Below are 26,692 nucleotides of genomic sequence, written 5' to 3' on the forward strand. Positions count from 1 at the left end.
TATTTTGGGTGGCCTTTGTAGACAGGTTTGACTGTTGTATATCTTGGATGGCCTTTATAGACAGGTTTGACTGTTGTATATCTTGGATTGCCTTTTATAGACTTGTTTGACTGGTGTATAATTTGGGTGGTCATTATAGACAGGTTTGACTATTGTATATCTTGGGTGGCCTTTATAGACAGGTTTGACTGTTGTATATCTTGGGTGGCCTTTATAGACAGGTTTGACTATTGTGTATTTTGGGTGGCCTTTATAGACAGGTTTGACTGTTGTATATCTTGGGTGGCCTTTATAGACAGGTTTGACTGTTGTATATCTTGGGTGGCCTTTATAGACAGTTTTGACTGTTGTATATCTTGGGTGGCCTTTATAGACAGGTTTGACTGTTGTATATCTTGGGTGGCCTTTATAGACAGGTTTGACTGTTGTATATCTTGGGTGGTTTTTATAGATTGGTTTGACTGTCGCTTGGGTGGTCTCTATAGACAGGTTTGACTGGTGTATATATCAAACAATTTGTATTGCTTTTTATATATTGTTCATTAAGAAACAATGAAACAAGAAACATTGCTTCATAATGAGCATCTCATTCAATACAGTGAGAATTCACGGCTTATACAACATCTCGGCGTTATTAAAATAGGACTGTATAACACACTAAACCTAGGAATTCTGCAACAGTCGTCATTCCGTAAAAATCAGAAGTGTAAACAATTCTCTGTGTTATTAAAATAGGACTGTATAACACACTAAACCTAGGAATTCTGCAACAGTCGTCATTCCGTAAAAATCAGAAGTGTAATCAAATAACCCAGGAAATAGACAACACGAACAGCTTCATCAGTTTTACACATTTTCTTTATTATTTTTTCATATCACTGGCATATTTGCTTCATTTGCACTTTGTAATTTGACATGTCATCATTTGTAACAGATTCATACAACGATGACATGGTGATACCACTGGTATCGTTATAACAAGGTTGTTATTGATGATAACAGATGACACAACATTGTTATCACTGATAACAATTATTGTTGTGATAGATGAGGAGTGTGATAACATGTGAATAACAGATGACATTTACAAAAATAACAACAAAGAAGGAAACTTAACATATGACATGTCACTCAACAATGTCATGCTTTTTCAACAAAAAAAACAATATCTACAATGCATACCCTTCAGTGTGACTATCCCTATAACCCTTACACTACACAATATCTAAAAATATCTTGTACTCCAAGACAACAAAAATTAGCAAATCTGTTTGCCACATGAATATGTAAAAGGTCATCTATGAAAGGAGCCGAAATGTTGTCATTTATTTTCTTTTTGATTAACTTTCTAAGATACGTTCATCTACCCTTTTCATCGTCTGGTGAATCAAGGGATGAATCTGTTATCAGAGTTCATAAACTGTCTACAATATAAAGTGTGACCATGGTTACCAGGTAATGTGTTTCTATGGTTACCACATAAAATGTGTGAAATGCAGTGATTTTACTGGCAGTTTTAAGTCTACATTAGACAGGGAGTACCACCGAGTACACCAAGCCCCACCCATATCTTCACTCATGCATACAATAAAAAATAGAAAAAAAACCTTTGTATATCACATGAGGTAGATTAAGATCGATGTATCTATCTGAACTGAAACAAACAATAATGATGTGTGTATTGTTTAATTGTTTATCTCTCCTATATAATTCCTTCATAGCCCAGATCCCCTGTCTGTTAGATGAACACTAAAAAGTTTACTTGATATTTTCTGTACACTACAAATGAGATTCAATCTATTGTAGATTTAAATGATTGTCTGTCTAGTATTAGTTACTTAAAATAGATAATTGAAAAAATATATACAACAAATTCTTGAAAACATGAAATAATATTTTTTCATACTTTACAGTTAAAACTTCAAAATATACAATCAATTTGAAATGCAAAATGTAACTTTCATAATTAATGAGTGACAATTTTAGATAAGTAAATGATTGTATTTCCTGTAGTATCTCGTTGCTTATATATCATGTGTTGTTTATATTGCAGTAACAGTTGTTTTTAATTTTCAGATGCATTGCCATTTTGTTCCTATTAGATGTAATCAGAATTACTGGGATATTATCAACTAAAAAATAGCATGTAGAGTCTACTATATTCATTTCAAATTTTACCAGATTCTCAGTTTGAAGAAGAAATTTTATTTTCTTAAGATAAAACAATATAGTTTTTACTAACAATGAATTCTAAATGGTTTGATGTAGAGAGAACTCTCTCTAGATTTTCGATATTGTACTATAGATTTCTATCTAACACTTCCATACATGTAATTATTATAATCTATCTCCTGCTCGCCCAGATTTCCTGATGATTTAGACCAAACGTTTTCTCACCAAGTTATATACACATTTTCTATCCATAATACGCAACCTTTCTTATATGACAATTTAATCATTGATTTTTATGGGGTTACAATTCTGGAGGTTTCCTCAAAATATACCCGATTCCTGAAGGCTATTTTACACCTGTGGATAAAGAAATCATTCTCATAATGCATTTATGATATTTTTTCTATTATTTCAGTCTGTGGACAAAACATTGATTTACATTGATATAAGAGATGACAATGAGACCTCCACAAAAATTAATGATTTCCTGTCATACTCCCTCACACATTTGTTCCCATACAGTTTTACCAATGTCATTCTTAACCATCCATATAAGCAGCACAATAACACAACCCTATCAAAACCTTACAACCATTTACTTTCACAACTTTGTAGACTCTATTTTTTCCTGTACATTAGATTCAAAATAAAACTAATTTAATGGTCAGATACAAGATAAATGGTGAAGTTAAGAAAGCTCATTCTCTCTGGACTGACAAGAGTTATGGGACTTGTTTGTGTATAAATAAAAGATTATTTACAAGCTTTGTACAGAATGATAACACTGCTATATTTACACACAGCCCTTCATGTATAAATGTCTTTAAATATCTCTAATGAACACGTTGTAAGGAAGGTACCGTCACAGGGGACCATTAAGTCTGTACTGTCAGTAACAGTACGGTACAGCTCCTTCTGACCCTGTATAGAGGCCAACACCTCTAAAACACAAGAAAACAACACGGAATTATAACCACATTAAATGTTCCCACCAATAGTCGCCATGGCTGACTTGGCTTTCCAACACTGATTATGGTCTGTGCAGGTTAACGTTGTGCACATGCACTTTTCCTGCCATTTTGTCTCCATGTGTCATGGCTTGCTGCTTCCTGAAGTTTTTGTTTGGATTTCAATGATAAACAGAGATCCGACTTGTCACCAGTAAAGGCAACAAGTCTCCTTCACATTCAACAGACATCTTTTCTATTGTTCACACTCTTCAAAAAAGTAAGTGTTTTAAGGTCACAGACCTCCATTAAGAATGTTTAAAGATCACGGATCTCCATTAAGAATGTTTAAAGATCACGGATCTCCATTAAGGATTTGTCACACTTTTTTGAGATTCCAGCTACATCTCTCCACTGAGTTCAGAGCAGATCTCCAACATGTTTACTTGTGTAATGATCTACAGCACAACACAAAGATATAACCTCCATATAGTTTTATGTTCTAGTGGTCACATCTCTCATGATTCAGACTGTCCATTTTAGAGATTCGTTTTCTTACTGCGACCTACGACGACCCACAAAGTAGCAGGATTTACGAGTCTGAACAGGTAATCCTGATGATGGGTTGTGTCCCTTGGCAGCAGTTTGAGCGAATTATCACAAAAGGTAAAATAACATCCGACATCCTCACCGCTCTGTTCGGTTAAGATGTGATAACTTCAAACTTTCCAATACTGAAATGAAAATCAAGCAAACTGCTCAACAAGAGTTATCTTTCTTGGTGCAATTTATAGCTAATTTTTTCAACGGTAGTTTTATTTTTGTTTTTAAATTACTGTTGAATTTGAATTAAAATTGGAAAAAATATATTCTGAAGGTCTAAAATTTTCAATGAGATAAAGAAATCAGTTTCAGTTTATTTCTGTTTTAGCTGTTATCTTATTATATATACAATTACTTGGTAGATAATAATCATTTTATGATAAACTTACAGTGTTCACATGACTTTCCATAATGTGTTGGTCCACATTTACACTTTCCTTTACGACAGCGACCACCGTTTAGACACTTTGTTTTACAGATGTGTTTAAGTTTCCGTCGACAACCCTTCCCAGTGAAGCCTGGCAAACATTGACATGTCTCTGGTTTGATACACACTGCTCGCGCTCCACAACTCTTGGTACACACCGCTGTAAAACACACAGAATCTAATTACTCTGACTTGTTAAAGTGCAGCAGGACAAGACTGCTTTGACATTGTTTAACAGGAGATTTGCCAGTTTGAATGACCTTATCGTTGGACAGTTTTGGACTAGAAATCAACATTTTTTCTCTTCTTAAAATGTAGGTATTTTAAACAAAACATATAGAAAAATACCAGGCTTTCTGAAATGAATTAATTCATTATGACTTACATAAATCAGTTTAACTTGAGAAATAACCTAAGTGTATAAGCTGAGTACTTACGATTTTGACACATGGCGCCTTTGTACCCCTCTGGACAGCGACATGTATTGTGTCCGACACATTTCCCACCATTAATACAAGGTGGCGTACAGGTCGCCTCCGACTGAGGTGGTTTCGCTGTACAAAGATTAAATATCGTAGAGTGACAAGCTGATGCGTAGGAGGCACTTATAGCTGTATAACAAAGGTTATTTAGAATATAGACTTTGTTTAGTTATCAACAATCCTTATCTTTTATAGTATATCAATTAATCATTTGTGAGACTTACGTGTTGTAGGCTTACTGGTCAACTTTTTACAGCAGAGTACCCCAGAAGTGACTCCCTCACGATAAGAACATCCCTTGGTCTTGTCTTTCACCTTGAACACATCTATACGACCTTGAGATAAGCAGGATTGTTTTGAATATCGTAATTTTCCACAATTCCTTCCAAATCCTGCCATGTTTCCTTTTTTACATCTGAAAGGTGATGAAATAACAATTAGAAATTTCCTGACCTTATTAAAAATTAAAGTCAATTGACATTGAATTTTTTAACATTAAATTCAAACATACTGTATGATCAATCATCCTAAATGTATCAACACCTCATGATCATATGTATTCATTTTTACATCAAGTGCCTTTAAATCAACTTCTCTCATTAACAAACTTGAAAGCTACAAAGTTTGTTTACATCATAAAACGTCTGTTACCTGCGACAGGTGCCCTGACGACTAGCTGCGTTGTAAGCGTAACATCCGTTAACATCAAACACATCCATCCAGGACAAGTCCTGGAGAGTTTCCGAATCTGTGGGACTGCAAACCTTCCAGCCCTTCCTACATAGACTCCGCCCTTTCCTGACATGCCCCGCCCATTTACCGGCACAGGCGTGAACATTCTCATGGTTTTGTAATCCTTCTGTTGAGCCGTCGCGACAGCCGGATTTATGGTCTGAAATCAGACAGAATAATCAAGTGTCATCAAGCATTACAGTGTAAATAGCAATGTTGTATATCATTGATATAAAAATAATATAGAAGTTTTCTAACAACATCATCTGTCGATCATGTGTACTATCTTGCTGAAACATGACACTCAATACACAAAGTAGGATATCCGTTCCAGCGTTCATTATAGTTCTACCCCACCGAATCATACTGCCAAAATCACCCTACATGGTAAAATGTATTTATGCTAAAAAGTACTGTAAATCTCCCCATAAGATTTTTCCATTCCTGATCATCTCAGTTAGATACCTACCTCGGATGACCACGAAGGAGCTGGCCATATCAATACCCATGCTGTTGATCACTTCACAGCTGTACAGGCCCGAGTCCGACTTCCTCGCCATGGTTACCAGAAGGTCACCTAAATAGGTCAAAGGTCAACATTAGTACAAGGTATACCTGTGTGTTATTATTACACCAGTAAACTTTTATTTCATCTTTATGAAATGAAATTTCTTTACTAAAGATGTTAGCTATTATTAATTCAGCAACGCCAGTGCTATATTGTTTTGTTACAGTTTAAAGTGTCTTAATCTAATTTTATCATAAACGATTAGCGTGAAGCCTGTGTATTGAAGACAATATCAGATTACCATTATTAGACTGATACCCTACACAATGTACCGTTTTCTATAATCACTACAGGTGCTTGACAGAGTATAAGGTACAAGATTAACATTGCTACATTAAATCACTGTAAAGAAACAGTCCTATTATATTCTGTAGAGATGCCAACAAGTTCCCCTTATTTTTTATATCACAATGGTTATTAAACAAATTCTCTTCACACAAAACTCTTACATAACACAGCGAGGCTAATTGTCAGAAGTGTGAACAACACATTTTCTCAGATGTACGAATTATCGAAATAATTGCTTCAAATAACATCTTCACTTTTTGAAAGACATTTCCAAAGTGGAGCATAAAGGGAAGATAGAGATGTATCATCACATGAGAGGAGGGGGAGGGTGTTTATCAGATCTAAGTGCTGGAGAGGGGGGATGGTGTTTATTAGATGTAAGTGCCAGACTTCTGTACAGCAGTCTTCTGTATGATATACATGAAACATCAAATATCTGATGTGATGTTTAAGTGGAGATCATAGAGAATATTAAACTACCAGGTTTAACCCCTGGTCTCTCAGAAAACACACATTACAAAAAACAATGAACATGGATTTAAAAAAAAAAAACTTGATCAACAAAATATTCCAATTAGGTTATTTGAGCTGATGTAGTGGAAATAAGATGAGTGCCAGATTGAACATCTAATAGCCGTGTGGGACATGTAAAGTATGTGCAAATGTAGCTCTTGTTAAGTGCTTCCTGCTCGTTAATCACCAAACAGACACCACATATCCTCTAATAGTATAATGGTAGACAGCACACGTCCCTATAACATCCATATAACGCTATAATCTGCTGCCCTGGTGTCTATCCCCCCATCCCCCCTTACAGGTTGATCCTCGGAGATGACCCCACTACATATTTAAGGCCCCCACACTCCCACTAAAGACCTGCACTTCAAACACTCATTTATCTTCTCACAATTTATGGAATGTGCACCAAACTTTCACATCTTCTGTTATATATAGTATTTTGTAACCAAAATTTCTGACTTTTGACCTGAACGCACTAAAAGTTTATCGATTGATAATCCAGATACTTCTGATTTAACTACAGGTATTGGCTGTAATAGTTTTGAAAGTTCTTTATTGACATAAACTTGAAATATCTTTTAAAACAAAGTGCTTCATTGGTAATGTAACTTGACTCAGAATGAGAAACTGGACAAATACAAAACTACATCCCCTAAGGTATTGCTGAATCTTGATCATGATTCTCTTTTGGATGTTTTGTAAAATTAGGGATTACATGGCCAAACCTATAGGATTAGATGCTAGCTCCATTAAGGGGACTATAGCTCCATTAAGGGATCTATAGCTCCATTAAGGGGTCTATAGCTCCATTAAGGGGTCTACAGCTCCATTAAGGGGTCTATAGCTCCATTAAGGGGTCTATAGCTCCATTAAGGGGTCTATAGCTCCATTAAGGGGTCTATAGCTCCATTAAGGGGTCTATAGCTCCATTAAGGGGTCTATAGCTCCATTAAGGAGTCTATAGCTCCATTAAGGGGTCTATAGCTCCATTAAGGGGTCTATAGCTCCATTAAGGGGTCTATAGCTCCATTAAGGGGTCTACAGCTCCATTAAGGGGTCTATAGCTCCATTAAGGGGTCTATAGCTCCATTAAGGGGTCTATAGCTCCATTAAGGGGTCTATAGCTCCATTAAGGGGTCTATAGCTCCATTAAGGGGTCTATAGCTCCATTAAGGGGTCTATAGCTCCATTAAGGGGTCTATAGCTCCATTAAGGGGTCTATAGCTCCATTAAGGAGTCTATAGCTCCATTAAGGGGTCTACAGTTCCATTAAGGGGTCTATAGCTCCATTAAGGGGTCTATAGCTCCATTAAGGGGTCTATAGCTCCATTAAGGGGTCTATAGCTCCATTAAGGGGTCTATAGCTCCATTAAGGGGTCTATAGCTCCATTAAGGGGTCTATAGCTCCATTAAGGGGTCTATAGCTCCATTAAGGGGTCTATAGCTCCATTAAGGGATCTATAGCTCCATTAAGGGGTCTATAGCTCCATTAAGGGGTCTATAGCTCCATTAAGGAGTCTATAGCTCCATTAAGGGGTCTACAGCTCCATTAAGGGGTCTATAGCTCCATTAAGGGATCTATAGCTCCATTAAGGGGTCTATAGCTCAATTAAGGGGTCTATAGCTCCATTAAGGGATCTATAGCTCCATTAAGGGATCTATAGCTCCATTAAGGGGTCTATAGCTCCATTAAGGGGTCTATAGCTCCATTAAGGGGTCTACAGCTCCATTAAGGGGTCTATAGCTCCATTCCTAATATGGAATAAGTATCTGTATAATCTCTAAGGTTTTTTTCTGTCTAACTTGGGAATAAGTAGACACATCATACTTTGCTTACTTTGGAAAAAAAGAAAAAAAGAACAACTGTAAACTGGGAACCAATTTCCAAGTGCAAACTTTCTTTTTTTCTCCTTTTTTTTTTGGTTGTAATTTAGCAAACTTGAAGCAACCTCCATTTGAGAATGGCCATTATTGAAAGAGTGTTTACCTGAGGATAGGAGTTGGATACGTTTGGTACTAGTAGTGATCTGTTCTCCGTGTCTGTACCAATGGATACGAGGGGTTGGAGTGCCTCGCGCCTGACACGTCAGGAGGAAGATTTCACCCGTCGTCACCTGCATCATCGGCCGTGGTCGCACCAGGATATGAGGTTTTTCTACTGAAAAACAAATTTATGAGAAATGAGCTATTATACAATTTAAAAACATTAACATTATAAGAATTAATATTTTAAGGATTGTATGCAGTTTTTTCTTCCTTTCTTTTAATCGGAATCTTGGCATTATAACTATACAGCTAAATTTATGATGGTTATTTTAATTTCTTTTATTTTCCTTTTATGATTTGTATATTCTGATAATATGTTTTGGTGTCCTTTACCAGTTTTAATGTATCTGAGAAGGAAAGGAAACATGCCCACTACATCCGGCGTAACCTAAACACATGTGCAGCTATAACGGTAAGAAATTATAACTTTGTATTGTTATAATAATTTTACAGCTTTAGGATGTGGGTAGGCCGTGCTGAACAACCATCAACATCCTCAACAAGGCTCTAATGTTTTTATGAACTAATCCAAAAACGTGCCAGAAAATATAACTGACCTTACGTATGTAAGTAAAGCGACAAGTCATTAATTTTAGATAAACAGTATTTTACTCTTTTTTTTTTCCTCTTAACTTTTGAATTATTCATTAAAGAAAATTAATCGTGTAAATTCTCTGGAAAAATTCTTCCATGTGACTGTTACATTAAGCCCCGTATCATATAGTCATAAGCTGCTGGCATTTTCTAATATGTATGTTACAGTGCTTTTTTAAACGTTAGAATAAGATGTAAAGAAAAAAAGTTTCGTGCATAAAAAAATTTCTTTAAGAATGCCAACATATAGACCGTAATTTTTCGACATTCAGCACAGGGTCAGTATCATAAATACAGAAAACAGTAGTATATACCTGCTACAGGCTCATTCTCCTTGCGACAACACAGTACTCCCGACATCGTCGGCTGATAGTGACATGCCTTATTGAAGTGAGCATCGACACAACAACTGGCATCAATACGCCCGCCGGAGATACAGGAAGTGTGGCCGAAGTTCTGGTGAGGGCAGCCTACTCCGATTCCTGCTAAATCGTCCTGTAAAGACAGTGATAAACTTTAAAGTCAAGTGACTAATAAACCTATTGTCTTAAGATCTGTTCTTAATGTAAAGGTCATATAATGATGGTCGTTCCTGTACGCAAAATGTTTTCCCCCTCTATATTCAAAACTGTATTGTGTGCGTGGCGACTCAGGAGTCACTCCCACTTCTTGATACGTATTTGCGAGGTTTGTAGTCCATGAAAAAGTAATCAGAAAGTTAATTACAGTATAAAAAGTGAAGAATCTGAAAAGATGAACCCATATAGTGTACTCTTAGCAAATCATTCTTGTGATTATTCTAAAATGTTATCAGAAAAACAAAACAAAAATGCCAGGATTTAGACATTACATTAGTAAATAAATGTTTCAGTAAGATAAATGATTGGGAAAACTGTTAATTCCTCGACAAAGTCTCTCTCTCTGAGTGCAATAGTCCCCAGGAAAAAATTGCAATCTTTAAACGCCAAACTGTACCATAAAAAGGTTATGGGAGCATTAAAATCCTGAACCATTTAAGATTTCTTCTACAGGTCGTGGAATTAAGTCAGATCAACTACAAACTGATCAATTTCAGACAGTCCCAAATAATTAATGTCAAATTAAAACGATTTTCAACCAGGTTTGATACTCGTAAAGACAGTGTTTTACGATTTGTCAGGCTGTGAACAAGTGACAGTCACAGATTCCGAGACAATGCAATGATCTTTAACATAAACTTTTATTGAATTCTCAAGAAAATTATCTCTATTCTAATAAGCCGTTAAAGTACAATAGATTTGAAATAAGTGCTCCGTTACATGTCCCAGCCATGTTTAAAATCCAATAAAACACCAGCTGAAAAATTTGTACAATTACACGTCACTGAAATTTCTCCAAGATAAGTTTATTATAAGTTAAAAATAACTTAATTGACTACCCCTATAATTCCTCCATGATCAATTCCCGATTTTTGTATTAGAGGAGTTCATATGCCTTTTCAGGGGCCAATAAGATGAAATTATCAAATGAATTAAGTCATTATAAATTAATTAAAACATATGACAAAAATGAATTACTGGTATGCAAATGTACAAAATTTAATTAGCTTTACAATTAAAACCTGAAATATGATTGACAATCTTTACTTTCTTAATACATTTATTGAACATGTAATCTTTTTAATGTTTAAAGTTTATCAAAAAACAAAAAGTAGTTGAATCCTCGTTTTTTTAGTGTATGATCCTTTCTTTAGGTAAAAATTTCAGGTTTTCTATATATGTCAACCCAGAGTATCTGTTATAGTAACACAGTAGATATGTTTTTTTTGTCAGCGTCCATTAATCTCTATGTGATTAAGCTGTTTATTTGTCTCTGTTTGTAGTTTACCATGAGTATTGCCCTGCCAACAGAAGCTGTTTTACAACCCAGACCCCCTTGTGGGCAGGGCTATACCTTTTACATTGTTAATCTAATCCAGTAGGACAAATGCAGTTTAACTCCGTTTTGTTAGACAATTTCGTCTCGGGAGTGCAAACAGATACTCGTAAAACTCCTAGTTAATAGTTAGAGTACGGATGTTTTAAGTAGACACACATGTGGACGAACCAGGAACAATGTTATATATCCTACAAGGTGTCATATATGTTGTTGGCCGTGTATCGAGTGTGCGTTCGTACGCCAACGTAGCGTAGCTGTGAGGCCGGCGATCAGGTGGTTTACAGGTGTAGAGACTTAACGAGTACGTACATTAGTGTCCATTAGTCTGACATAACTCAGCTATTGTTATAGTATTACAAAACAATTACATAGCGGATTTATTAAACGCACAATGGACACCATCAAACCAGGCAAAAATACAGTCAGGATTGATAGGTGAGGACACCATCAAACCAGGCAAAAATACAGTCAGGATTGATAGGTAATGGACACCATCAAACCAGGCAAAAATACAGTCAAGATTGATAGGTAATGGACACCATCAAACCAGGCAAAAATACAGTCAGGATTGATAGGTAATGGCCACCATCAAACCAGGCAAAAATACAGTCAGGATTGATAGGTGAGGACACCATTAAACCAGGCAAAAATACAGTCAGGATTGATAGGTGAGGACACCATCAAACCAGGCAAAAAATACAGTCAGGATTGATAGGTAATGGACACCATCAAACCAGGCAAAAATACAGTCAGGATTGATAGGTGAGGACACCATCAAACCAGGCAAAAATACAGTCAGGATTGATAGGTGAGGACACCATCAAACCAGGCAAAAATACAGTCAGGATTGATAGGTAATGGACACCATCAAACCAGGCAAAAATACAGTCAAGATTGATAGGTAATGGACACCATCAAACCAGGCAAAAATACAGTCAGGATTGATAGGTAATGGCCACCATCAAACCAGGCAAAAATACAGTCAGGATTGATAGGTGAGGACACCATCAAACCAGGCAAAAATACAGTCAGGATTGATAGGTGAGGACACCATCAAACCAGGCAAAAATACAGTCAGGATTGATAGGTGAGGACACCATCAAACCAGGCAAAAATACAGTCAGGATTGATAGGTGAGGACACCATCAAACCAGGCAAAAATACAGTCAGGATTGATAGGTAATGGACACCATCAAACCAGGCAAAAATACAGTCAGGATTGATAGGTAATGGACACCATCAAACCAGGCAAAAATACAGTCAGGATTGATAGGTGAGGACACCATCAAACCAGGCAAAAATACAGTCAGGATTGATAGGTAATGGACACCATCAAACCAGGCAAAAATGCAGTCAGGATTGATAGGTGAGGACACCATCAAACCAGGCAAAAATACAGTCAGGATTGATAGGTAATGGACACCATCAAACCAGGCAAAAATACAGTCAGGATTGATAGGTAATGGACACCATCAAACCAGGCAAAAATACAGTCAGGATTGATAGGTGAGGACACCATCAAACCAGGCAAAAATACAGTCAGGATTGATAGGTGAGGACACCATCAAACCAGGCAAAAATACAGTCAAGATTGATAGGTAATGGACACCATCAAACCAGGCAAAAATACAGTCAGGATTGATAGGTAATGGACACCATCAAACCAGGCAAAAATACAGTCAGGATTGATAGGTGAGGACACCATCAAACCAGGCAAAAATACAGTCAGGATTGATAGGTAATGGACACCATCAAACCAGGCAAAAATACAGTCAGGATTGATAGGTAATGGACACCATCAAACCAGGCAAAAATACAGTCAGGATTGATAGGTAATGGACACCATCAAACCAGGCAAAAATACAGTCAGGATTGATAGGTAATGGACACCATCAAACCAGGCAAAAATACAGTCAAGATTGATAGGTAATGGACACCATCAAACCAGGCAAAAATACAGTCAGGATTGATAGGTGAGGCCACCATCAAACCAGGCAAAAATACAGTCAGGATTGATAGGTGAGGACACCATCAAACCAGGCAAAAATACAGTCAGGATTGATAGGTGAGGACACCATTAAACCAGGCAAAAATACAGTCAGGATTGATAGGTGAGGACACCATCAAACCAGACAAAAATACAGTCAAGATTGATAGGTAACGGACACCATCAAACCAGGCAAAAATACAGTCAGGATTGATAGGTAATGGACACCATCAAACCAGGCAAAAATACAGTCAGGATTGATAGGTAAAGGACACCATCAAACCAGGCAAAAATACAGTCAGGATTGATAGGTAATGGACACCATCAAACCAGGCAAAAATACTGTCAGGATTGATAGGTAACGGACACCATCAAACCAGGCAAAAATACAGTCAGGATTGATAGGCAACGAACAATATGAAAACATTGGTAGATACCAACTGAATAAAATAGCCAGGTGAAAATGCAATAAGGATCTATAGATGACTGGTTAAATGTATTAAGGATTATATTATTAATTAGGTCAATAACTTAACTCGAAGACTCATCCCAGTAGAGGTATTTCTAGCTTCTCTTACCTTATAATTATGATGTAGTAGGTATTTACAATAGAATATATTTATAATGTAGTAGGTATTTACAATAGAATATATTTATAATGTAGTAGGTATTTACAGTAGAATATATTTATAATGTAGTAGGTATTTACGGTAGAATATATTTATAATGTAGTAGGTATTTACAGTAGAATATGTTTATAATGTAGTAGGTATTTACAGTAGAATATATTTATAATGTAGTAGGTATTTACAGTAGAATATATTTATAATGTAGTAGGTATTTACAGTAGAATATATCTATAATGTAGTAGGTATTTACAGTAGAATATATTTATAATGTAGTAGGTATTTACAGTCGAATATATTTATAATGTAGTAGGTATTTACAGTAGAATATATTTATAATGTAGTAGGTATTTACAGTAGAATATATCTATAATGTAGTAGGTATTTATGGTAGAATATGTTTATAATGTAGTAGATATTTACAGTAGAATATATTTATAATGTAGTAGGTATTTACAATAGAATATATTTATAATGTAGTAGGTATTTACAGTAGAATATATTTATAATGTAGTAGGTATTTACAGTAGAATATATCTATAATGTAGTAGGTATTTACAGTAGAATATATCTATAATGTAGTAGGTATTTACAGTAGAATATGTTTATAATGTAGTAGGTATTTACAGTAGAATATGTTTATAATGTAGTAGGTATTTACAGTAGAATATATTTATAATGTAGTAGGTATTTACAGTAGAATATATTTATAATGTAGTAGGTATTTACACTAGAATATAAAGGCTCCGGTTTAGATATCTATCATTCACTAAACATGTGGTGCACCATAATACATTACCATCAACTAAAGAGCTAAGAATTATAAAATCACAAATCATTTTATTGTAATCCATCTCTCTGCTAATACTCCATCCTAGCTGATGTTTACAGATTAAGTCTATATATCTATGGTGGGGAGAGCAACTGGTAGGCATGCCAAAATCTACGACAAAACATGTACTGTTGGCAAACAGCTCGATGTTCCCTTTAGACAAATGTGAAGAACTACCAGACGATAACTGATGAAATTATTCTAGTTAGCTTTCAACGATACATTATAGTGTAATTCACTATGGGAAAAAAAATATACAGAATTTGTTTTGTGAAATCAACGATTTTAATTTACCAAACAAACTGTAATTATTTTTCTACTTTCATGAAAACATGGCAGTGTTTGATTACAATCTGTTGTTTTTACCTTGTTCCTTAAGTAAGAAGAAGATACGATGATGAAATACACAGTAAACTGTTAAATACAGAGAACAGCCTCCATCTGATTTGGACAGAATACATGACGCGTAACTTTGCCCTCGTGTGGCCGAGTCACTGGGTATGAAATTAAGGAATCCCTTTCACAAGACGACGCCTTTATAACCAAGATAATTATGGTAGATTCCTTAAACTTAATGTGCTATCAAAGTGTCTGGTGTCTCAACGACAGGAAAATGTCATATGTGAAATGGAAAATGTTTTACTCTTATATGGAATCGAGACCACTCAGTTAAAACCAATTTTTTTTTAATAAAATATATTTTTATTTAACAGAGGAATAGATGAAAAGATGAGACAAAGTCATGTTAGAATTACTAGTACATGTTTGCATGTATCATAGAAATTATTGATATCAACAAATGAGGATAACAAATTATCTTAAAATCTGATCTATGACTTGAAGTGATTGGATATGTATTGATAATGTGATAGATTTGTGATACAGTATTGTTGTCACTATTGTAAGCCATCATTCCCTCCGCGGCGATGACAGCACTAGTTAGTCTAAACAATACTAACACGTATAATGATTTACGTAACACATTAGAACCGCGACCTTAGGTCAACTTTAACATATCATTAGTCGACCCGCTATTGTCTTTATTTCTTTGAAGGTTTTTATCCATTGTATCGACCAATGTCCCCTGCCGTAGGTGTTGGCTAACGGTATTGTTTATGTACCATGGAGCTGAATACAAAATTCTGCCTCGTAATCCCTATACAGCATATTACATTTTAATTGTGTATATTAATTATCACTCCGTCAACACAATTTTAAAACACCTATTTATATCCACGCTGATTAAGATAAAATATTTCAACACATAATGAGATTTGAAGATATTCTGAGGAATATAACAGAAACCGTGGCGGCGTTAAGTTTGAAACTCCTCCAATCTTCTATCTATGGGGTAAATAAACAGGAGATAGATAAGCCTTTAAATAGTGGTATTTGTTATGGTTTCTATTCAGTGACAGATAAATAATATACAGGTGTTAACAGACAGTGTAGAGAGCATCAATACAACTTAACACATCTACCACACGGTCTCTCAATACACTTCTCAAAATCTTTAAAAGTTTTGTTAATTTTTCTATGTGTACAGGATACAAATTAAAATGACACAACTTTACTACGGACAACATAGGTGTGAATAAGTCAATTTAGCGGACAAATATTTTGCGGTAGGGGGTAGTAGAGGAGAGTTGAGGGAGGTATATAGACAAGGAATATGATGAGGTAATATCCATGTTGATAAACTCCCTAACATGACATTTCAGCAATGTTCTGTGTAACTTTTGTCCACGATTCTAAAGCTTTGAAATGATCAGGATGCCATGGGGTGCGTAGCACATTATCAGCGTGTCAGAGTTTTGTTGACTTAAAAACTTAATATCATAAACCATAGTATATTACACAAGGCCGACACTTCTCTGCAGGGGTTGTACTAATCACCCAGAGTCAATAATCAATAATTAATCTCACCTCGTAGTTCACCACAAAAACCCAAGTAAAATACGGACACTTTATAACAATCCGTGATATTGACATTTAACTTTGTTGTTTAACAAAATACATTGAACACACAGTTTTTGTTTAACTTTGCAGAATACATTAAACACAAGGTTTCTATCTTTCTTGATACATTTTTAATTTAGATATTTTCTTATTTTCATTTTCTAGTTTGAAATCTACAATTATCTTACGGATATATGAAATACCTTCCATGAAATCAGACTTTGTGATTTAGGGTTCAACAACAATAAATTCCAGGTGATAAAAGATACTGGTATTTATTTATTTATGTGTTTATTCATTTGTTTATTTATCTATTTGTTCATTTAAACTACTTAAATATACCATCATACATCAAAGAGTAAAATTCTTCCAATCCGAGAAAAGGGGAATAATTCCAGACCAAAATGGTTCTTTGTCAATTCTAGCAGTAATATATCTTTAATTCAATTAAGTTTCTAATAGATTTATTGGATTATTCACAGGGTATACTATTTTTTGTAAGTATTGAGTTCATTTTCAGTAATCTATATCCACATCCGGTGGTTCTTTAACAAAGGTGTAGTTATATAGACATCAAAAGGTCTGTAATTACAGGAACTAAAACGTTAGTGAGAGAGAAAGTCTACACACGACGGGCCAGAGTCGTTAGCCGCGACCTACAGGTATGCAGTAGGTGATATAGACCTGGCCACCAGGTAGTGAGGTATACAAGATCTATCAGAGTAAGTCATTACCCCGATAAAACTGGTACTGGAAATTCTCTGTCTTCATCAATGAAACAGTATTAAAAAACAAAAATCTGGCCAAAATCTGGTCAGAAGTTTAACAAAGACTTCTGTATCTAAGCGTAAGAACAAACACGATGATTTTCCTTTATTCTCAACGAAAAATATTACCCTCATATCAATCGGCTTTGAAGTTGTAAAAGTTCGGTCCAATGTGTTACACAGTAATTATGATGTAAAGGTACAAATGTTTGATGTTTGGTCGGACAATTATTACTATCATAGGTTGTAATGAGTCCATGGTTTTATTTTGTTAATACAAAAACTTAATATCATAAATTAATGAGTTTTTTTATCATGCACTGTTTATAATATAGCATCCTAGTTGGTTTGTACCCATACTTACACTTTCCATGTCGTTGCCACATTCGCGACACCTCCCGCCATCGTTGGCAGCATTGTAAGCGAAACAGCCATGTACAGATACAGCTTCTTCCCATCGAACTCCTCGTAAACGTCCTGAATCCTGCCATGAACACACATCCCAGCCAGGGGCACATAACTCACTACTGTTCCTAATATGACCTTTCCATTGACCCCGACATGTTGCCATGTCGTCATGTCCATAAATATATCCTAATGAACCATCCGCACATCCAGGATCTGCAAAAAAATAAAGGACATTTTTGGTTAAATTTTTTCACTACATTATTAGAAACCATGGTGAAATTATATTGAATGCAAATATCTTGGTTTAAGAATTTTAATTTCCATGTAATTTTGTGGTAAGAAATTTTGATTTCTAAGTGACCTTGGTAAAAATTTTGATTTCCGAGTATATTTAACCTTCGTGACAGATTTTGATTTCCGAGTATATTTAACCTTGGTGACAGATTTTGATTTCTGGGTGATCTTGATGATATATTTTGATTTCTGGGTAACCTTTGTAAGATATTTTGATTTCTAAGTAGCCTTGGTAAGATATTTTGATTTCTAAGTAGCCTTGGTAAGACATTTTGATTTCTAAGTAGCCTTGGTAAGAGATTTTGATTTCTAAGTAACCTTGGTTAGAGATTTTGACTAGAAAGTCACCAGAGGTGATAAGCCTGATCTCAGTGTATTGTGTTGTAAATAAAGAATACAGTGATAACACTGTGACAATGATCTTCTAAACCTACAAATAACTCAAATATCTGTATCATAACAATATACGGCAAACACACAAGGCACTAAACCCGAGAACAAGATTTTATATAAATTGATCTACACAACAGTGCTCACATTACAGGGGCCACGGGTACAGAGTTTTGTTAGAGTACAGATACTCACATACCGGGTAGGCAGAGCGTTTCTAGTCGCTATAAATCTTATCCCGTCACACTGATCTGTTGGTGTTTTAATGTGTAACCACACCCGGCAGCTGGTTACAGGGTAGTACCCCCTATCCCATCATTTATATATTGATAAAGATGGAAGTGTCCCTACACTGCAGGAGAAACTGACAAAAATATCTACTGATGAGGTTTTTATATGGGCCAAAGTCATCTAACGAAACAGGAGAAACCCAAGGGTGGAACTACCTCTGTTAGCACAGAGGTTTCTGATTTACAGGAAACTGGAGATACCTGAGGATGGGGCACCTCTGTTAGCAAAGGGGTAAATAATAAAAAGGACATATTGAGACATGTACCCAAGTCTTTGTAGGTATCCATAGACCACTGCCTCCATCCTGAGTATTCAAAGCCTTAACCCTTATAGTGGGGATGGAAGATGCTGACAAAGATACTGTACAAATACCACAGGAGACAGAGAGAGACATAAATAGCTAGAGTGCTGGATAATATTTGTGTAAATTATTTTACTATCTGTCCACTCTGAAGAGAGACCATGGCCACTTGAGGGACCTAATAAAGAGCTAATGTATTGTATATCCCTGACTATATCATTCGTATTGATAAGTTTGACATTCTTCCTGTCATAAGCATGGAAATGTTTGATTGTCTAAGACAGATAAAATCCTATTGGAAAAATATTCATTTAATTTATCATCATTCAATGAAATATTTTTGACAACATTTATTTCTTGTCCTATTCACTCTCTCCCTCGTTACCTGACCTGTGTATGTCCAGGTGAGTGGATTTTTACCTGTACAATAAGTCGTTACAGGTGGCAGTACAGGTAAGAAGCTGATGCCCCGTTGAGGGTATCGACTGTCCCTAAGTTAGCATGTCGCTTGTCTTTACACAATATTATACCAACAAAAACACCTGTATGTGGTTTTGTTCCTGTCCGAATACCTACAACACTTGTTCTCAGGTATCCTACGCTCCCCACTATAACGCCCTATATAAGGCCCGTCTAAATTCAGCCACCTAAATCGGGATATTTGTAGTATAAAAACACTTCCTCAGTTTCTATTTTCTACACGGTAGCGTAATATTCTAATAAATCCCTTAAGAAATGAAACATTTGCATGCTACTTAGGTGTCAATTTATGTTGTTTTTACTCCAGTGCTATATGACTACACCTGTATGAATGTGTGGGACAAATGTACAAGAATAACCGCAAAATTGTAAGCTAATGAAATCATCTAATTATCACACACCTTTACCTGTGTAATTACACATGAAGGTCTCTCACTTAATTACATCGACCTTATACTTCTGGATTACATAATAATTATGATTTTTTGTAGAAAAGTCAGAAAGCCAACTTTGATCATACTAGTAGTCTCTGATTTACAGAATTATTATAAATGTGCGTTTTTCATTTAAATATGACACTCTTTTATCTATGTAAGATCCAAACATATTTTCAAAGACTTCAAACCTATTCAATTTATAATTCATCAAAAGCTGAATGGTATAGGTATGCTAGACTCATGCAAAGTCACTCAAATATGGTCATTTCTGTTGACGCCTGTGTAAATTAAGAAAAAAAAATATTGAGTGCGATAAAAACAGACACCCCCAAGTCATATAAAAGTACATTTCTATTCCTTTGTTAAAATCTGATTATGAAACATCTCATTAAAACTGGGTTGTTTGACTGTAAACCATATGTTGTGTCTGTGTGAGCTGTAGGATGTAGGTATGATGAAGGTTTGGACTATTGACAAAACTCATTTCCTCCCATCAGAACTTAAACGTGTGCCTATTGTTGGGTCTCATTAACAAACCAGAACTTACTACTGTGGTTTAACAGTTACAATGGTGAGATTTCTTATCATCTGGTAATATAAGTGAGGTTTTTGAGCATATGGAAGTTTACGTTACTTTCCTGTTTAGGTGTTATAGCACAGAAGTATATTCTGTATTGTGTCACCGATCCAACCCCCACCTCCACTCACCCAAGTAATTCTGGTTTTTTTCCAATTTCATCATCCATCTTTGGGTATTTTTTAATTCCTGAAGTCTTAGTAATAATAAGCAAACGATAGAAGTATTATTGGGGCATGGGACCTTTTTCACAATGACTGTAAATGTCCGTTTTGTATCATCATACTGTACCTCGCCTCCATGACTGCAGTGGCTGGACGGTGACTACCAGACTAAGGAATACCACTGACCAGGCCAGGACAGAACACTGACCACAGCACCCCAAACATCTCGTTCGATCCTCTGCCATTTTTGATAAATATCACACCTGAAACACAAGAATTATTCATGTAAATTCGCTGGATTATTAATTAGAGAAATATTTTTCGATTCACGTACGGTACTTTTTGTTTTGAGGGCATTGCGCTATTCCACTCTCCTACTTAGAATGATGTAAGAAACCCACCAATATAAATTATAGGCTTCAATTTAATTACCTACCTCCTTTTGGTATTTTAGTCTCTAACATCATATGACTATTTATTGAAGATTGTGGGGGAAATATTCTGTATTAAAGGAACTTTCTTTTAAGCAATAATTATTATTCAACCTGTATCAGGTTTGGATAATTTCTGCACATCTGATCACTGACTACAGAGAACAAAAGGTCAAGTCTACTAATGCTCATGATTTATTACAATGTACTCGTAATTCTGTGTTATTATACCCTGATTAACCTGGCCAATCGGTAAAGAACAGAAACATATTAATTAAGCATAAATTCCTATAGTATTGATGTGTAGTGATCGTATTACCTGTCGGATACCTGTCGACCTAATTAGATCTGATGAATATACACCTGTTAATTGGTAGCTAGTACACCTGTGTAATATAAGACCTTCAGCACCACTTTATATGGTCACTGATAAAGATCTCAGCCAGCTGATCTAATCAGGGCCGATCAAACTTAAAACTCTAGTACTCCAGGTACCAACACCAAATAAGCTTTCCTAACAGGAATAATCGAGACATGGAGAAGTAAGGAAACTGTACATTGTGGACCAGATGATGGACACGAGCTCTCATATAATTGGCCAAAGATGTAAAATACCACTCACTATTTTGGTGATCGATATAACATACCTGATTGTGTTGTAGACAATACAACTTCAGTATCTTAACAGCTACTTTGTCAGGAAGAACTTCATTTAAGTTTATAAGGTTCACTGCCTTCAATTTTGAGGTTTTCCTGACTATAGTTCCTGCCCCTTCGTCCCAGGATTAGGTCAGTTCCTGCCCCCTCCCAGGGTGGTAAAAATCCCTGCCCCGTCCCTCCCCGGGTAGTGATAAATCCCTACCCTGTGGTGTTAATTCTGTTACTTGTCTAAGTGAAATGACAGGTACACTGGTATATAAGTGTTATATCTCTTTGTCAGAGCATTGTTCAGGGTTTAAAAGTGACACAAATTTCATAGTTTTAAGCCTGAAGTACGTGCTAATGGCGGGTTATATTGATGTATATATTGTCTCTGTGTGGCCCCCCTGGATAATATTGCTAAATCTTTCGCACCTATCCGGGGAACAATCTTTGTCATCCACTCTCAACTCTCTGGGAGGGAGGTTGGCGGGTCCATTGTCTTCAGTTCCAAGGTTGCTTAATGCCGTTAATTGTTTCTTTCACTTTTTATATCACTAGAAAGCATTAAGTATTAATGCTCTCAACACTCCTGTATCCAAGACTTAGCGATTTTCTAATGCCTAAATGATAAAGCAGAGACCCGTTTACATTGATACGACCATCTACAATGTCTTTTCGAAACATGGTTACCTTGAATAGCAATTAATTATATTTCCTAACAATACTACAAATTGCTGACAAAAAGAGGCCCATAGCCAAGTCAGATAGATTAGGTTTTCTCCCATTCTATTAGTTGTAAATCTCTAGCGGTTTTATCTGTTAGTTTAGGTGAGGTAAACTTTGACAATAGTGGGGAATTATCTGCAAAAGACCACCTTAATACAGGGATTAGGACACAAATGTAAATAATGGTCACATCAACCACCCAAGAATTTGGAAATCGTGACAAATGTCAAATTCTTAAGTAAGGCAGTGACCCTTCCTACGGGGAGATCATTAAAACTAAGTCCAGGGAAAACTGAATTTATCAGTTAAGTCATTAAAACTAAGTTATGGTGGATTGTACCTTGGAAAAGTGGGATTCATTTAAACAATAGGTTAATGCGAAATAATGGGAGTTTGTGTCTAAGCCATCATTAATTAAACTTATCAATATAAATTAATGGTATCAGAGTGAAAAATTCATGAATTTGAAATTAAATCGTATCTACTGCTAAGTATAAAAAAAAGTCAAATTTAAAAGATCTAAAATTCATCATATGAAAATCAACAGTGTGATGTGAAAATTCCTTAAATAATTATTATCATCATCATGAATTTATTTTAGCTGTGTGATAGCATTTGTTGTAAGTCACAAAATAACTAATTAAGCTCTCACAATATTCTATTGACTTATTAGCCTTCAGTAAATATCTCACTAATGGTAATACCTACCATAAGACATTTCTCCAGTGCATTATATACGGTAAGAATTGAGGTTTAATATTATGAAATACTTCATGTCAAATCATGCTTAATTTAAAACGTTTTCCAGTTTACAAAACAGGAAGCACTTGGCTAGTTTAACAAAACATTAATAATTTCCCTGACCTTCTCGTGTTTGAACAGCTCACTACTTATATTCTAAGTATATTATAGACCAATCCCATTGATTTGTTAACAAAATGGATTTTAAACGAAAGTTCAATTTAATTTTTTTCAGATGAAAAGATTGCAGTTTTAAAATTCCAACTATTGCAATTACAACATCAAACAAAAATCTCAACTATTCAATACTTCTCATTTTTTTGTTTTTACATCAATAAGTATGAAACTGTAAAGCTATTTAATAAGCCTAAGTTGAGAACAGACAGAGGTATATAGATATTGAACCCACAGAAACTAGAGTATACAAAGATGTGTTTATCCTAATATGTTAATCCCACAGAAACTAGAGTATACAAAGATGTGTTTATCCTAATATGTTGATCCCACAGAAACCACAGGCCAGAGAGACCAGTCATACCACTGATAGAGATTTATCTCTTAATTAGGGGAATATACACACAAACAAGGCTCATCAATCTGATCTCTATTGCATTATTGTTACTTTGATACCTACAGAATTAAAAACATACCCAGGTTATATTTTTTTGAAAATAAGACATTTTTACTGAAGAACTTTTGCTGTTTTAAATTTTGATTTATTTTTGATTTTATCTTTTTGTCTGAAATTTAAATAAATGCTATAAACAATAATGAATGTAAAAGGAAAATTCTGCTAAGTAAATGTAGAGCTCAATGAGAGATAATTTGAATGCATTTCTAGTTATTCAACATTTCTCTGGATTCTTCTCAATGATTACATTATGAGATATGTGACATTCGGACACCAATGCTTTATGGAAAAAAAACATCAAGATGACAATTAAGTGCTTAAAGGTTTAAAACAGACCTACAAGTTCACCAGTGCTTAAAGGTTTAAAACAGACCTACAAGTTCACCAGTGCTTAAAGGTTTAAAACAGACCTACAAGTTCACCAGTGCTTAAAGGTTTAAAACAGACCTACAAGTTCACCAGTGCTTAAAGGTTTAAAACAGACCTACAAGTTCACCAGTGCTTAAAGGTTTAAAACAGACCTACAAGTTCACCAGTGCTTAAAGGTTTAAAACAGACCTACAAGTTCACCAGTGCTTAAAGGTTTAAAACAGACCTACAAGTTCACCAGACCAACTGTTTTTCAGTATTATGATTTAGTGTAATGGTAAGCACAGCCCCTACCCTTGTGGACATCAGAAACCATTATAATGGATCGTAGACAAGATGTTGGTTCAGAAAGATTAGCCATGACCTTGTGATATTCTTAATTCCACATGAAAGAGAAAATTCTGATGAATTTGAAATTGAGTTTACAGCTTGATGAAAGGCTGATTTATCTGATAGTTTGTTACAGACTCCGGGGAAACACTTCTGACTTTAGTCAATACCTAACATTAGATAGACACCCACAACATCAATGATTCACAATTCCAGTCACAGATTTTAACAAAATACCATGCTGAAAGTTATACAACACCTTCATGAAAACCATGTAGAAAATATTTAATAAGTAAAGTCAGCGATGCCTATCAGTGACTCAATGGATTATGTAACATAACCCACCCTCACCCTGTGTTCACTTCAACATCTCCAACATTCCAACATTATACAGCGGTTCCTCTCCTAATTCTATAAAACATTCTCAATTAAAACTTATCATTCAATTATGATCAACAAATCAGCTATTTAATTCTGACATAAAACTAAAATTTTAAATCAAATCATATGATTTTAGATAGTGCGAGTCGTATAGTACCACTTATATATGATAGTTTTGTAGTCCCACACATATTTTTATGCACATCTGTTTTTTCCTATCTCTTGTTTTCTTAAACTTTTTCAAAACATATAATGAAGTTAAAAACCATTTCAAACAAGTCATTTTTTTATCATTATTTAGCAGAATTTTAAAATTTCTATATATTGCCAGTCAACTAGTAAATTCACATAAAAAAAAAAAAAAGATATTACAAATGCACGGCTATCATCATCATTACAACAAAAACTGCATCACGACTTCAATGATTAGACGGGACAGCTGTTTAGAAATTAAAGTGGGGTCGCGTAGATAAACAGAGATATTCTGTCGTGTAAAAAGTCGCCACCCCACACACTCTGATCTTACCTTTTATTATAAAACTGTTGGTAGTGGTGGAGATAAATTGCACGGTTTCTGTAGAAAACTGTTAAGATTACGGCACTCTGTTCACAGGTGTACGACAGACAGGCACAGTAACTTTCTTACATCCCAAAACACAATCCATCATAAAGCACTAAAATCCACTGATAAACCTAATATCTCTCCGAAACACAAATGCTGGAAAAAACGTTGTGACACTAAATCTTTGAAAGTTATGTGGAAAGTAAAAAACATTCACACCATCACGATATCCTGGTAATTATACAGGGATAAAATGATTTTAGTATGTTTTAAAATAATAGAAAATATCCTAAGAATAAATCCCTTTTTCAATATCTCCATGTGCTGGTGTAAGAGTGTGTGTATTATTATGCTATAGTTTGCTGTAAGTGCACACACTTGTTGCCTGTCCCACAGCCCTGATAGCTATATAGTAAAGCTGTGAGCCCCTAGTGGCTATACTATGTGTATGACAGACAGGCGGTATGAATGAGTTGCTCTGTGGTAATACTGCCCAGCACCACTATCATTGGCCTAGAGTGTGGTAATACACACTCAGGCCTTACACCACTACTCAGGTGGGTTTTGGAGACAGGTATTCAGAGCTATGTCACAGAGCCTACATACGGCGAGGATAGATAAAGATCTCGGAGTCCAGTTATCTGTCCCTGTCCTGTCCCAATAATGGAACAACAATCAGTGATCGCACGCCTAATTAACCATTTACCATTCAGAACTCTTGTTAATAGGAGATAGATATGTACCATCGAGCATACAACAAACCTCAAAACTGACTCGATAGTCTTACCGTACCTTTAATGAAGTATGTAGAGACGGTGCGACAATCAGCGCCCGATCGGCGCGGAGCCACTGCCACAATCACATGACACCTTGTATTCAGGTGTTTACGTTTTGTCAAATTTACGATGCTATCATTCAGAAAACAACACGTTTAACAAGTACACTTAATTGTTGTCTTTTAAAAAATAATTAAAGTAATTATTTGCTGCGTCATTATGAAGCATATCTTGAAGGTCTTGGCGCAAGACGGGCAGGGGAAAAGCTTAGAATTCCTCAAGATCAGAAAATCTT

General features: G+C 35.4%; 1 protein-coding gene across 3 annotated transcripts; it reads right to left on the minus strand.

The window, feature by feature from the left end:
* Positions 1-840: 840 nt before the first annotated feature.
* On the minus strand, positions 841-26,367 carry LOC138334742 (uncharacterized). Of its 3 annotated transcripts, none has more exons than XM_069283440.1 (11): positions 25,586-26,367; positions 20,936-21,071; positions 17,831-18,087; positions 9,693-9,873; positions 8,726-8,893; positions 5,833-5,940; positions 5,283-5,523; positions 4,856-5,046; positions 4,587-4,703; positions 4,112-4,309; positions 841-3,853 (listed from the first exon to the last, which is right to left on the minus strand). In XM_069283440.1, exons 2-11 carry the CDS (start codon positions 21,051-21,053, stop codon positions 3,807-3,809), a joined length of 1,626 nt encoding a protein of 541 aa, XP_069139541.1. In that variant the 5' UTR covers positions 21,054-21,071; positions 25,586-26,367; the 3' UTR covers positions 841-3,806. The 3 variants fall into 3 exon arrangements, with proteins under 3 accessions (XP_069139541.1, XP_069139539.1, XP_069139540.1); XM_069283438.1 differs by having other exon boundaries at positions 8,726-8,896; positions 25,586-26,363; XM_069283439.1 differs by lacking the exon at positions 25,586-26,367 and adding an exon at positions 22,314-22,334 and having other exon boundaries at positions 8,726-8,896.
* Between the last annotated feature and the right edge of the window lie 325 nt (positions 26,368-26,692).

Source organism: Argopecten irradians, chromosome 11 (assembly GCF_041381155.1).
Source record: "Argopecten irradians isolate NY chromosome 11, Ai_NY, whole genome shotgun sequence".
Lineage (NCBI taxonomy): Eukaryota > Metazoa > Mollusca > Bivalvia > Pectinida > Pectinidae > Argopecten > Argopecten irradians.